Source organism: Podarcis tiliguerta (genome assembly GCF_965153285.1).
Source record: "Podarcis tiliguerta genome assembly, chromosome: 17".
Classification (NCBI taxonomy): domain Eukaryota; kingdom Metazoa; phylum Chordata; class Lepidosauria; order Squamata; family Lacertidae; genus Podarcis; species Podarcis tiliguerta.
Window position 1 is genome coordinate 32549691 of NC_139550.1, and position 14639 is coordinate 32564329.

At 45.6% G+C, this 14639-nt stretch overlaps 1 protein-coding gene across 2 annotated transcripts in view; it reads left to right on the forward strand.

The window, feature by feature from the left end:
* The window catches only part of LOC310667328 (venom factor-like), a 55942-nt gene that overhangs the window by 25893 nt on the left and 15410 nt on the right, over positions 1 to 14639 (forward strand). For both annotated transcript variants that reach the window (XM_083419299.1, XM_083419300.1), the window contains 8 exons: positions 677 to 886; positions 3164 to 3230; positions 4451 to 4537; positions 6253 to 6456; positions 8850 to 8925; positions 11347 to 11509; positions 12700 to 12795; positions 13297 to 13447. In XM_083419299.1, coding sequence (XP_083275425.1) covers positions 677 to 886; positions 3164 to 3230; positions 4451 to 4537; positions 6253 to 6456; positions 8850 to 8925; positions 11347 to 11509; positions 12700 to 12795; positions 13297 to 13447 — 1054 coding nt within the window. The remainder of the gene's footprint in view (positions 1 to 676; positions 887 to 3163; positions 3231 to 4450; positions 4538 to 6252; positions 6457 to 8849; positions 8926 to 11346; positions 11510 to 12699; positions 12796 to 13296; positions 13448 to 14639) is intronic.

Here is a 14639-nt window from a genome sequence, read left to right on the forward strand (position 1 = left end):
AATCTTCTCTGAACAGACTTATCTGGATTGTGCTTAAACTTGAGCTCAAACAGCTAGCCAAAGCAAGGGACCTCTGCTGCTGGAGAGGAGTTTGTCAAATGCCCTGTTCCAGCTGCTTTCTGTATACGAGAGGAAGCAGCCCAATCAAGATTTTGGAGATGGCTGTGTGCTGGTAAATTACCCGTTGTTCTCTACTGGCATAGATGTAACCTTTGAAGAATGGGTAGGCAAACTAAAGCCCAGGGGCTGTATCCGGCCCAATCACCTTCTAAATCTGGCCCCCGGACGGTCCGGGAATAAGCGTGTTTTTACATGAGTAGAATGTGTCCTTTTATTTAAAATGCATGTCTGGGTTATTTGTGGGGCCTGCCTGGTGTTTTCACATGACCAGAATGCGTGTTTTTATTTAAAATTCATCTCTGGGTTATTTGTGGGCCACAGGAATTTGTTCATCCCCCCCAAAATATAGTCTGGCCCCCAACAAGGTCTGAGGGGCAGTGGACCGGCCCCCTGCTGAAAAAGTTTGCTGACCCCTGGTTTGAAGGGTAGCAGAGGCTGTTTGCAAGGACCTTTCCTGCCATTAAAGCACACATACTTTCCCCCCACCCAATCACAGGCTGAATGATCCCCACCCCCTCATTATAACGGATCACCTCATTCTCTCTTTTCTCCTCAGGTGCGGGTGGAGCTGATACACAACCCAGCCTTCTGCAGCGCCTCCACTGCCAAGGAAAAATACCAACAGATGCTCACTATTAAAGGCCAGTCCTCCAGGGCGGTGCCATTTGTGGTCATTCCACTAAAGCTGGGACAACATGACATTGAGGTAAAAGCTGCTGCCTTGGGAGGCGCTGCGGACGGCGTGAAGAAGAAGCTGAAGGTTGTGGTACGTGACAAGTTGTTGCAGAGGAAGGGCCACCAAGATGATCAAGGGTCTGGAAAGCAAGCCTTATTTATGTGGAATGGTTCTGGGAGTTGGGTCTGTTTAGCCTGGAAAAGAGGAAACCGAGTGGAGATATGATAGCCAACTTCAAATATCTCAAGGGCTGTCACGTGGAAGAGGGAAGAAGCTTGTTTTCTCCTGCCCTGGAGGCTAGGACCTGAACCAATGGCTTCAAGTTACACTCAAGGGGGTTTGCTCTCTAGAACTGAGGGTACCTGGAGTCACTCCTCCTTGAGAGAAGGAGTGAGGAAATGAGATGTTGTTGTTGTTTACTCATTCAGTCATGTCTGACTCTTCATGACCCCATGGACCAGAGCACGCCAGGCACTCCTGTCTTCCACTGCCACCCGCAGTTTGGTCAGATTCATGTTTGTAGCTTCGAGAACACTGTCTAACCATCTCGTCCTCTGTCGTCCCCTTCTCCTTGTGCCCTCCATCTTTCCCAGCATCAGGGTCTTTTCCAGGGAGTCTTCTCTTCTCATGAGGTGGCCAAAGTATTGGAGCCTCAGCTTCACGATCTGTCCTTCCAATGAGCACTCAGGGCTGATTTCCTTAAGAATGGATACGTTTGATCTTCTTGCAGTCCATGGGAATGAGATAGATTCCTTCTAAGCTGGGCACCATGTTCCCACAATCCATGGCTTCTATTTCTCTCATGGCCGATTGCAGCTAGAGGTAGAGTAGGCATGGAAGAGTTTCAGTTTAACTGGGCATTTAGTTTGGAGACTGAGGAGGTTTTTACTCACTCTTAGCCTTTGGGAAGGGGTGGTGTAACAACAACAACAACAACAATTAATAATAATAATTTATTTGTACCCCGCCACTCTGGGCGGCTTCCAACAAAGATTAAAAGTACATTAAAATGTCACACCTTAAAAACTTCCCTGAACAGGACTGTCTTCAGATGTCTTCTAAATGTCAGGTAGTTGTTTATCTCTTTGACATCTGGTGGGAGGGTGTTCCACAGTGCAGGTGCCACTACCGAGAAGGCCCTCTGCCTGGTTCCCTGTAGCTTTGCTTCTCGCAATGAGGGAACCGCCAGAAGGCCCTCAGCGCTGGACCTCAGTGTCCGGGCAGAACAATGGTGGTGGAGATGCTCCTTCAGCTATACTGGGCTGAGGCCGAGGTATAGAAAATGAGTTGTAAATAAACAGGAGCAATCTTGGAGAGAGAGACAGAAAGAGTGCATTGCAGGGTGTGCCATATGTATTTCCTAAATTTAGATTACTCCCGTAGAGGAGCATGCTTTTCACAAGTACCACAGGGTCTGAAAAGAGCTCTCTCCCTTCTCCTGATGGGCTCTGTCAGCCAGGGGCAAAGCAAGGAGAACCGGCACCCAGTGCCAGGTATTGGGGGCGGGGCAAACCACCCGGTGATGCATGCATGTGCGCCGTAAGCAGGGTGCATGCATGTGCGATACGTAGCACTGTTGTGCATGCACCGCCAGGCAGTTTGCCGACGGTGCCGCTTGAGTGCCATGGGAACAGCGGCGGAGGGTGCAGCTGCGAGCGGAGGATCCTCCACATGCGACTGCGGCGGAGCGATGGCGGCGGCTCACACCGCCATGCCCGGGGGCAGGGGGGAGAGCCCCCCACAGGGTGCCTTCTTGTCACCCCCCTCAGAGATGGCACCCAGGGTGGACTGCCCCCCTGCCCCCTTCCTCTGCCACTTCTGTCAGCTTGCTAGGACACAGGTGGGCTTCCTAGGGCATCAGGGCTGACCTAAGAGTTGACGGAATGGAATCTGTGACTATCCAGCTGTGGTGGCAAAGCACCATTAAGCACAGGTTGGTGCTGCCTATGGATGAGGGACTATTGACCCCAACCCAGGATTGCTACAGTGCCTTAGCTAATGGGGATTTATTTATAGATTGACCTGAACCTATTCCTGTGTTATATTCAGGCACAAACATGTAGCTGAGTCATATTGCAACAGAAGCTAGATCCGATCATAGCTGTCAACCTTCCCTTTTTGTGCGGGAAATTCCCTTATTCCAGCACTGTTTCCCGCTGCTTCCCGCTGCTATCCCGAATTGTGAGATATCCCATAGACTCCGGGACAGGTGAGGCTGCTGATCCCTTATTTTCAAATCTGAAAATTGACAGCTATGGATCTGATGCATATGTTTGCCCTGTCCTGCTGCCTTTTTGAATAGCTCTTTGCTGCTATGTTAAGTAATATTTGCAGTGAGACTCATTCTGTTCTTTCTTCTTGCCCCAGCCTGAAGGGATGCAGAGAAAACTTGTGAGCGTCATTGAGCTGGATCCTGCTACGCAAGGGAACAGCGGTAACACTCATTCTTCAGCTTCCCTTTTCCTTCTCTTTCTTCACCCTTGGAAAACCACCTCTCTGTTGCCCAGCTCTTTCATTTGCTTACAAGGGGAAACGGGTATCATTTTGTCTAGAAGATTTCAGACGGGAGTTCATTTCTCTTGTGGAGATTGTTCTGAGCCCAGAGGAAGGCATCTCTATGTAAGGGGAGGAGATGGCCGGCAGATTAATAGGTACCACTGTGATGGAAGGTAATAGTACATACACTGTCCCACCTCCTGCCAATCCCCAAAGAAGGTTAAAAACGCAAAAAGTAAGATGAGCGCTTATGCAAAATCACACTTATGTGGTGTGTCTGTACATCAGGCAGCGCTTCTGGCAAGACCTCGGAGGACTGACTCACTTACCGATCCAGCATTCAGTTTGGTGGCGAGTGTGTTTGTAGCACCAGCTGTGAAGTGCTGGTACAAACATGGTAGAGCAGATGCGGGTGGCGCTGTGGTCTAAACCACGGAGCCTCTTGGGCTTGCCGATCAGAAGGTTGGCGGTTCAAATCCCCATAACGGGGACTCTCATTGCTCTGTCCCAGATCCTGCCAAACTAGCAGTTTGAAAGCATCCCAGTGCGAGTAGATAAGTAGGCACCACTCCGGCGGGAAGGCAAATGGTGTTTCCGTGTGCTCTGACTTCCGTCACGGTGTCCCATTGCACCAGAAGCGGTTTAGTCCTGCTGGCCACAAAGCTGTCTGTGGACAAACGCCGGCTCCCTCGACTTGAAAGTATGATGAGCGCCGCAACCCCACAGTCGCCTTTGACTGGACTTAACTGTCCAGGGCATATTTTGCACTCAGAAGGTCCCAGGAACTGTCCATGGAGTTCCCAGTTAAAAGGATCAGGTAGCGGGTGATAGGGAAAGACTTGTGCCAGAGAAGGTGGCAACATTGGGCTGGATGGACAGATAGTTTGACTAAATCCATTGCCCTTTTATACCCATGTTTCCTCTTAGCTTGATAATGCCCTGACAGGGCTTTGTTGTACACGTATAGTAGGTACACAGAATATAATATGTGAACACCCTCCTAGTTTTCTATGAAGTTCCTGCGTAGAACTTCTGGTTTAACGCCACTTTTAGAAATGGATGTGGAAAAGCAAAACTAAAACAGTTTAATTATGGAAGCAACAAGCAACTCATGTTTTTTGCCTCGTAATTTTCCTCTTTTTCCTCCCTTTTTTTCAGATGGAGTCCAGGAACATCAGGTCAAAGCTAGGAGTTTAGAAGATATCATTCCTGGCACAGAACCTGAGACCAAAATTACTGTTCAAGGTAAGCGCTAGTTACAGTAGTGGCCAAAATTGTGGAAACCTTTTGGGAAAAGTGTATTTCTGAGGTTTGATGGCTCATAACACCACTTTCTTTTGGAGGAATACCCTAAAATTATACATCAATGGAAAGATAATTTAATGAAGAATGTAATGCAACAAAGTGTGTTCAGTTATGTGTATTCTATCAAAGATGATAGCCAAATAACCAGAAAAAGGAAGCCCAGCTTGCTTAGGTTGATATGCAGTAGCTTTCCTTCATATAAACCTCAGAAATACACTTTTTGACCATTAGCGTGCTTCGACATGCAGAAGTCTAGGCTTGCAGAACTGAAAATGATCAAAACCCCACCCTGACTTGCCCCCTGCAGCAACCCACCAGCCCCAGGAATATGCTCCTGGGGCAAGCCCTCCGAGAATTTCTGAAGTGATAGACCATACAGCAGGCAGAGCCTCCTCTGCTGATCTCAGTGAGTGTGGCAGGTGGAAAAAAAGCTTTAAGGCTTTCAAGAGAATAACCCTTGAATTAGGCTTGGAAGCTAATTATACCAGCCCTTGATGCAAAGGGGACAAGGCCGGCATAAAAGAAAACTAGCTGGAAGAAGGAGGCAAGTCTGAAAAGAACTGTCCGTACTTACTGGTGGGTTTTATTAGGTAGGTGAGGGAATATAATTAACTATATTTTATTCCTCTACAGACCCGTGTGTGTGTGTGTGTGTGTGTGTTAGCAGACAGAAAGGATCAGCTTACCACTTGTATTTAAGAGCACGAGGCTGAGCAGAGTTTAAATCCCATCTCCTGTGGTTTAATTGAAAGCATAGGAATTAGCTGCTGGGCTGATCACCCACTATGTTGCCCCAAATGTCAAAGAAACAGGCTACAGACTGAAATGTAAGTTTAAAGCTTACAGTTTACTCACAGTGCAGCATTTGTCCTTAGAAACAGCCGCAGTAAAAATAAATGCAGGTAAAATACTTGTGTTTACAGCGATAACAGCTTCAGGTATGGGCCTAATGCTGGAGCAAGTGGGAAGACGTCTGTCTCCGTTGCTGATTGAATAGAGAGAGGGGAGAAGGAAATACTTCATTGTTTTTTCTTTCCTCCTAGGAGAGGAGGGGGAAATGATATCACACAGAGCCTTCTCTACCACTTGCCTTTCTATGGTCTGAGTCTGCCTATCAGCAACGGAGCTCTGTGGTCATAACCCATTCACATGCTAACTAGCAAGAAAATGCATGGTTAGATTTGCTTATCTCCCACACTTACAATCCAGCAAGGCTAAGATTGCAACCCACACAAGTGTTAGTTTCTGTTTGTTGCCACTGTGCAGTTCTTGGAGTCACAAGACTCTGTTTACATTCCAGAGATTCCATACTGTTGGAAGTCTCAAGGGAGACAGGAGACGGATGTGACGTTACTGGTTTCCTGTTCCTTTGTTTTTCCAGTTGCTCTCTGCTCTCACAGAGAGAGGATGTATTTTCTTTTCTGTCTGCGTAGTTAGCAATAAAACCTAGCAATGTAGCTCAAACTTCTCGTCACTTCTGCTGCTTTGAAACTCTGCATAATGGGGAACGTGCTTGGAGTCTCATCAAAGGCTCAGGTCGTTAATCACATTGGAGGGCGATTCCGGAGGAGTCGCTCAGTCAAACGCAGGTTCCGACAACAAGTCCCTACTCATGCTTGGGCTCACATGTCTGCTATCATTCTTTTTGTGGCCAGGAGACCCCGTGGCTCATATTGTTGAAGACTCAATTGATGGGACCAAACTGAAGCACCTCATTGTAACGCCCGCTGGCTGTGGGGAACAGAACATGATCACCATGACGCCATCGGTTATTGCCACCCACTACCTCGACACCACAGGGCAGTGGGAGAAGCTTGGGATGGATCGCCGCTCCGATGCAGTCAATCAGATCATGCAAGGTAAGACAATTGGGTGTCTCCAGAGCTCTTCCTCCTCCAGCTTGTGCAAGGGTCTGTCCATGGCTTCTTGAGTTGTCCATTCATAGAAACACTGAGTTCAGGACCCTCCTAGATCAAGAGTCCCACAGAACTTGCAACAGGTTTCAGGCAGCCTCTCCCCATATAAACCGCCCCAGACCCTGTAATCATCATGTGAGGCCCTTCTTTGTGTGCCTCCTTCATGTGAGATCCAGAGGGCAGCAACATGAGAACAGGCCTTTTCTGCAGTGGCCCCCCATTTGTGGAATGTTCTCCCCAGGGAGGTTTGTCTGGTGCCTTAATTATACATCTTTAGGCGCCAGACGAAAACGTTCCTCTTCAACCAGGCCTTGGGCTGATGAATATTCTATAGCCTTTGAAATATGTTTGTGGGAGGGAAGGTTATTGTTTTGTTTTGTTTTTGTTTTAACTATTTATTTTGTGCTTTTATCCTGTATTTGTATCTCGTGGGCTAACCTGAGATCTTCAGATAAAGGGCTGAATAATAACAACAATAATCATCATCAGTGCTTTTTTCTAAAAAATTGTTTAGGGATACTCTCATTTTGACTCAAGAAAATCACGATTTTATAGTTCGAATTGGGAAAAATAAATACAGTAAATGGACAAAAGTTCAAAGAACATGTATTACCTCATATTACACAGCTAACAGCTCACACTAACTTCCACATTGGCATGAGGTTGTGTGCACTAACATCTTCCTGATTCCTCTGCTAGATTCCAACTCCTAATTCACACATTAAATGCTTGCTTTCATTTGAGACTCAGGAAACACTGACAGGAAATGAGGCCGGCGGTGCTAGCAACAGAACTAACGATTCACTGTGCTAGAGAAGAAACTAAATTTTTTAGTTTCTTCTTCCATTAGATTCACCAAATGTTTAGGGGTACGCGTTCCCCCTGCATCCCCCCAGAAAAAAAGCACTGATAAAATTTTATTGAAGAATGGGTAAAGGTAAAGGTACCCCTGCCCGTACGGGCCAGTCTTGACAGACTCTAGGGTTGTGTGCCCATCTCACTCTATAGGCCGGGAGCCAGCGCTGTCCGCAGACACTTCAGGGTCACGTGGCCAGCGTGACATCGCTGCTCTGGCGAGCCAGAGCTGCACACGGAAACGCCATTTACCGTCCCGCTAGTAAGCGGTCCCTATTTATCTACTTGCCCCCGGGGGTGCTTTCGAACTGCTAGGTTGGCAGGCGCTGGGACCGAACAACGGGAGCGCACCCCGCCACGGGGATTTGAACCGCCGACCTTTCGATCGGCAGGCCCTAGGCGCTGAGGCTTTTACCCACAGCACCACCCGCGTCCCACTGGCAATGGGTACCCACTGGCAATGGCCTCTGAGAAATTTCTAAAGGCTACTTGAGTTGCCTCCATATCCATTTTCAAGGTTAGGAATTTCCATCTCCCATTTTTCTCATCTGGAGAATCCTAAGATAACAAGAAGGAAACTGCCCATTTCTCAGCTGCCTATGCCTCATAGTGGCAGTCTCTGTATTAAGATCTTGATGGGGCAAAGCAATCCTGTTCCTCAACGGGTGTTCTGCTGAAGCTACAAAGAGACCAGAAGGGAAAGCTGAAAGGGACACAAGGAAAAAGGCATATGCAAAGGAAGAGCAGATGAGGCAGTGCAGCAGTTAAATAAAAGGAGCATGGAGCAAAGTTTATTTCTGTGCAGGGTGAGTGCCAGTTGCCTGCATTTGTCTAAGCCAGAGATGCATTTGTCTAAGCCAGAGGACGGCAGCCTAAGGCCCGGGGGTCGGATACGGCCTATGGGGATCGTTTAACCGGCCCCCGAATCCTGACGCTGTGCTCGGGGACTCACTTCTGCAGCGCTGGCGGGGCTTCTTATCAGCTGCAGGAAGCTCCTGCAACCAATAGGAAGCTACAGGCGCCTCCTCCGTGCTGGAAATAGCGTCTACGCATGCGCGCACACATGCAGACACCTCCTCTGCGCCGGAATGGTTATGTACTGAAGTTCTCACCCTGGGCCAGCAGGGGGATACTGTAGATAGTTTTCCCTCAGGTCCGCATATGCAAATAAGGAATTGAAAGCGACGTTCAGTGATTGGATGGTTACAGAAAGTTGTTACTGTTGCTTTGTAGTTGAGCTCTATATAAGCAGGTTGGCTTCAGTTCATTTCTGGCCTGTGAATAAACAAGAGCTGTCTGAAGAATCGCTGTGTCGTCTGATATGTTCACCCACAACTTAACAGGAATGCATGTGCGTGAACCAGCCTGCGGAGAGATCTCTGGGGGAGTGAAGCAGACCAGGCTGCTTAAGCCTTGCTGACCCCCAGTCTAAGCTGCTGGAGCAGCATTTCAGAGTTCTATTTCTCTTCCTTCCTTTCTAGGTTATACCCAGCAGATGACGTACAAGAAAGAAGACCACTCCTACGCTGCCTTTAAAGACCGCAAAAGCAGCACTTGGTAAAGGCAGTTCTCATATGGCAGTATATATCACGGATGAGCTTTCCAGATGTTGATTGTAGCCTGATAACATGGACAAGGTCCTTTCAGCAATGCGGCCGATAATGTCTCCTCAATTGTTGCCCCTCTTGGCTTATTAAAACTTACTAATTGGATATGACCTGGTGGATTGAGGGAGCAGACCCTCCCGATGTCCCTATTTTCCAGGGACAGTCCAGATTTACAAAAGGCATCCCAGTTTCTGATTTTATCCTGGAATGTCCCAATTTTCCTTAGGATGTCCCTATTTTCATTGGAGAAATGTTGGAGGGTATGGAGTTAGGCAACTATGCAACCTTGAGAAGATATCTAGGCAGCCCTGTATAGGATTTTTTAAAAAAATGTTTAATGTCTTGTTATGTTTTAATGTATGTTGGCAGCCGCTCAGAGTTGCTGGGGCATCCCAGTCAGATGGGTGGGGTATTAACAACAACAACAACAAATCAATAATAATTAATAATAGAAAAGGACATCCCTATTTTCTTCGGAGAAATGTTGGAGGGAAAGTGACTGCAAAGGCTGTGATGAAAAAAGTGCAAGTACTCTTAAATGAAACTGATTATTTCTCCCCATTACAATCTGGATTCAGGCCTAGTTGCCCTGATGAGTGACACTTATTGGGAGAAGGGCAGGGAGGGTGTAACCCAATTATTCTTAATTTATCTCTCAGCATCTTTTGAAACAATTGACAGGGTATCCTTCTGAGCTGACTTAGTGAGATGGGTATTGGAGAGACTGTTGTACAGTGGTTCTGATCTTTTCTCCGTGGTCGATTTCAGAGAACAGCATTGTGTGTTTTGGCCCCTTGGCAGTTGTGCTGTAGGGTATATTATCATTATTAGTAATATCATCATTCTCATTATCATCATTATTACTAATATCATCATTCTCATTATTTTAATATAATTAGTTGCTTGGTGTCTCAAAGGTGCCCAAGCAACTTACATCTAAAAAATATAAATTCATTAAACCTGTAAAAATTAATATAAAACATAATTTTCCTCATACCAACAAATACACTATAGCCAGAAGAAGATTTAACAGCACATTTGACAACAGACAAAATCAGCTCAGTCCATAAAAAGCCTTGGGGGGGGGGGGAGCTTTTACCTGATGCCAAAAAGATGTTCCACAGATGGGGAGCCACCACTGAGAAGGCCTTCTCCTTTGTCATTAATCTCTGAGCCTCCCTTAGAAGGAGGACCCAGAGAAAGGGTCTCAGGTGAATTTCCAAGGGTTGAGTACACTGGGAGAGAGGAAACATATAGTGTGACTGGAATTTAAGTGGGGGTATTTATCAGCTTCAGGCTTGTAAGACAGATACAGCCATTTCTGGACTGGGGTAACTTGATCGCTGTTGTCCATGTGCTGGTAACCTCCAGGTTGGATTACTGCAATGCACTCTATGTGGGGCTGCCCTTGAGGTTGGTCTGCAAGCAAGTGCAAAATGCGGCAACTCAGAGGCCAGTTGGAGAATATGCATTATGACTACAGAATATACAAAATTCAGTTGCTATATAAACGTTGTCCAAGGACTTTTGGAGTCTATACGTATTGATTGGGAAATAATAATAATAATAAAAATAAAATAGTTTTATTTGTACCTCACCCTCCCCAGCCAGAGCTGGGCTCAGGGCGGCTAACTTCATAAAACTAACACAGTATACAAAGAACATAAGAAAATAAAAACAGGCAATCAGTCAATTAAAATACATCTTAAAATTAGTTCAGAGCAAATTAAAATCTGGATAGAGGACAGTCCAGGGGTAAAATTGGGAGTGGTTAATATTCTTCAGGGTCAACTGTAACCACTGGTCTTATAAAGGGCCTGTGAGTCCTCTAGGAGGCCTCTTTAATGCTTGTTCTTATACAGAAAGAAAAGAATCAGACTGAACCCCGACCAAAGGCCTGGTGGAACAGCTCCGTCTTGCAGGCCCTGCAGAAAGATGTCAAATCCTGCAGGGCTCTGGTCTCTTGTGAGAGAGTGTTCCGACCAGAGCCAGGGCCAGTCGAATCTCCCTGGGGCCTGGGATCTTCAGTGTGTTATTATTTGCAGACCTTAAGGTCCTCCATGGGGCATACTAGGAGAAGCGATCCCGTAGGTACGAAGGTGTGCACAAGTTAGCTCTTCATGGGTAGATATTGTGAACATTCTGAATGAAGTCTGGGGAATGTGCACAATCGCTGGTTGTTAAGCACATATCCACTCCATTTGCATTCCCTTTAACATATGTATAACTTCAGTGCAGGACAGTGCTTCATGCATCTGATAAAGTACATTGTAATTCAAAAACTTGCCCCATAATTAATTTGTTAGCCTTTAAGGTGCCCAACATGTTACTCCTGTTTAATGGTGGAGCTGATGCATCGTATTCTCTGCAGGCTAACAGCTTATGTCATAAAAATCTTTGCCATGGCTTCAGGAATAGTATCTTCTATTAACAACAATATCCTCTGTGGAGGTGTGAAGTGGCTGATTCTGGAGAAGCAGAAACCAGATGGAATTTTCCATGAAGATGCCCCTATGATCCATGGAGAAATGCAGGTATGCTTTCTTTCTGCTACTAATGGTGCTTGACGTGAATAGAATCATAAAATTGTAAAGCTGAAAGGGGATCCTAAGGGTCATTTAGCCCAACCCACAGCAATGCAGGAATATCAACCAAAGCATCCATCACAGCTGACCATCCAACCTCTGCTTAAAAGCCTCCAGTGAAGGAGGAATGCCTTTACTGGCACGAAAGTGAGGTTGCAATGGACAAGAAGCCATTATAATCACAACCGTATGGGGCTGCAGAACCATCAAGAAGGCCCCCTCTGCCAATCTTAACATCCGATAGCCTCTGCAGGGAGCTAATACCTGATCTATGTTGATCTATCTATCCACATTGCTTAGATCAGGCATGTCTAAAGTCTGTTTATGCGGCCCCTGTGGCAGTTTATTTCTTGGGGTCAAACAAGCTCAACAAGTTCAACCCTAAAAAAAGCTCCACAGCTTCAATCCTAAAAAACAGCCAACAGTTTTGGTCGGCCCTCACAAATGGTCACTTCATCAAATCTGGCCCTCTTTGAAAAAAGTTTGGGCACCCCTGGCTTAGATACATAATCTGTGTTTGCGCACAGAGAGATGGTGGTATGCTTTCTTTCTGCTGCTTGTCCTTTCTGATAATAAATCCATGTATTTTCTGGTTCCTAATTCAGAAGAATCAGTCAACAACAACAACAACAACAACAACTTTTTTTTATTTATATCCCGCCCTTCCTAGCCGAAGCCAGGCTCAGAGCGGCTAACAACAGTAAAAATAACAATAGACTGTCTTGCAGGCAGGTGGTCCCTCAAGCCTTTTGTCCGATGACAGTTTCCTGCAGGCCAGGTTCTTTATGGAGGGGTTCACAAAGAGGACATGGTGGTGAGAGATACCCCTACCTACCACTGTGGCTGCTGTGTTACTTTTCTGTAGTGCTGTCGTTGTGCAAACCACACAGGCAAAGAGCTTCCCAGGGGATATGCAATCTGCAAAAGATGGGGGAAAGTGGAAGACATATATGTCTTTAAAATCCTTTGGGTTCTTAATTTTCTAAGCTTGTCAAATTTCTGGTATGTTCAGGCTTGCTTCCCCTACCTTCCTCCCCACCCCACTGCCTGTACTTCTGAGCTATGTTTTTGCTAGGAGATCTGTTTGTGTGAAGCAAACACATTCAATTGTTCTTGCCTCCCCCTCTGCTTCCTTCCAGGGAGGTTATAAGGGCGCTGAACCAGAAGTGTCATTAACAGCTTTCGTCCTGATTGCATTGCTGGAGTCCAAAGACATCTGCAAGGATCAAGTCAATGTAAGTACCTGTCCACCCCTCACAGTCCCTTTTGCCCATCAATCTGAGTTTTGGCTGGCAGGGAGGTGAGAGAGGTCTCCATTGTTGCTGCTGTTTGTGTGTTATTTTATTTGTTATTTAATGGGTTTTTTTCTTTTAACTTTTGTAAGCAGCCTTGCGTTTTTCCATTTCTTTGGCAGTAAGAAAGGTGGGAAGATAAATTTGCAAATAAGATTCTGGCAGGAGCGCTCTATCAGGATCTGATGTCTGCTTGTAGAAGTGACCGTTTGCTCCTGCTCTGCTCTGCTTGTATATTTATAAATAACACAGATTTCAGAAAGGCTCCCTGAATCTAATTTGCTTTCTCAACCAAAGGAGACTGGGCTCAGTAGTGCAACCCCTGGAGCTTCTCGTTGCTAAGAAGAGCAGGAGGACATTGCATTACGTTTGCATGAAATACATAATGTCTGCAGTTGTTCTCCCAAACACTCCTACAGTATATATTTTGTCCTTTTTACCCAGATTCTAGACAGCAGCATCACCAAAGCTTCTGAGTATTTATTAAGACAATATGGGAAGTTGCAAAGACCTTACACTGTGGCCCTCACGGCTTATGCTTTAGCCCTGGCAGGAAGGCTTAATGATGACAAGGTACTCATGGAAGCATCAAGAGGTACGTTGGCGGCAGCACACTCAATGGTCAGGTTTTGAAGATGAGCTGTTCCTGTAAGGAGCAGCTTGGAAGACTTCTAGGAAGAAGGACAGTGGTAGCAGCCAGACCAAAAGCAGCCTGTAAGCGGCTGCCCTGTGGGAACTGGGAATGCTTTCCAGAGTACCAAGGGAGTATATCCTGACTCCAGGCACCCTTCCCTCTCCCTCCTGGCTGCCTTGTTCCTTCTGCTGTTGGGGAGAAATGGAAAGGTTGTGTCTGCAGAGCAGCAAGAGAAGGAAAGGGCCCCGTGGTGGTTGTGGGTGCCAAATGAAGCCAAATACAACAGTGGAGGGGAAAGGGACTTTTTGCATTTGCTTTGCTTATTGGAAGGGGATGCATGAGCCGACGAGGAGAAGAAGCAATGTTTTGTGTTGTTTTTTTAATAAGATTTTTATTGGGTATTTTATACTTATAACAAGAAAGACAATAAAAAATAAACAAAAGGGGAAAAAAGCAACACAAAAATTCAACAAACAATACATCCACAATAGAAACTGAAATAAAAACAATACAACAATACAACAATACAACATAAAAAAGAAACAAAAGTAAAAACACACATCCAAATTTTATATCCACATCTTTCATTAGCTTATTTCCTCGACTTCCTCACACCTCCCTTTTTTGTATTCTAGTTCAAGTTATCTAATTCAACAAATCCTTTCCCTCTTCTTCAATTTAATCTTTAATTTATCATAATACAATTTAATTTTCAATTTCCCAATTTAATGCATTAACACTTAATATTCACATCATTCTTAATAACCCTTCTGCTAAAACCGTGTAACTTCATTCCAATATACTTCTAACATTCGTTAATTTTACAGTATTTTTGTAAATATACTTTAATTTTTTTCCAATCTTCTTCCATCAACTCTTCTCCCTGGTCTCGGATTCTGCCGGTCATTTCCGCCAGAGAAGAAGCAATGTTTCAGTCCCAGACTCTAAGTTTATGGAATCAGTGTGTGAAGCCTGAAAAAGAGTGGAAGAAATGCTGTGTGGTTGTGGGTGGTTGTGCCTGTGTGGATGAGCCTCAGGGCTGTCTTTTAATGGTTGCTGGCTTCTTCCTTTAAACAAGGGGGGTGGTCTAGATGACACTTGGGATCCCTTCCAATTCTACCATTCTATGACAAACAGATATTTTGTTTCCTGC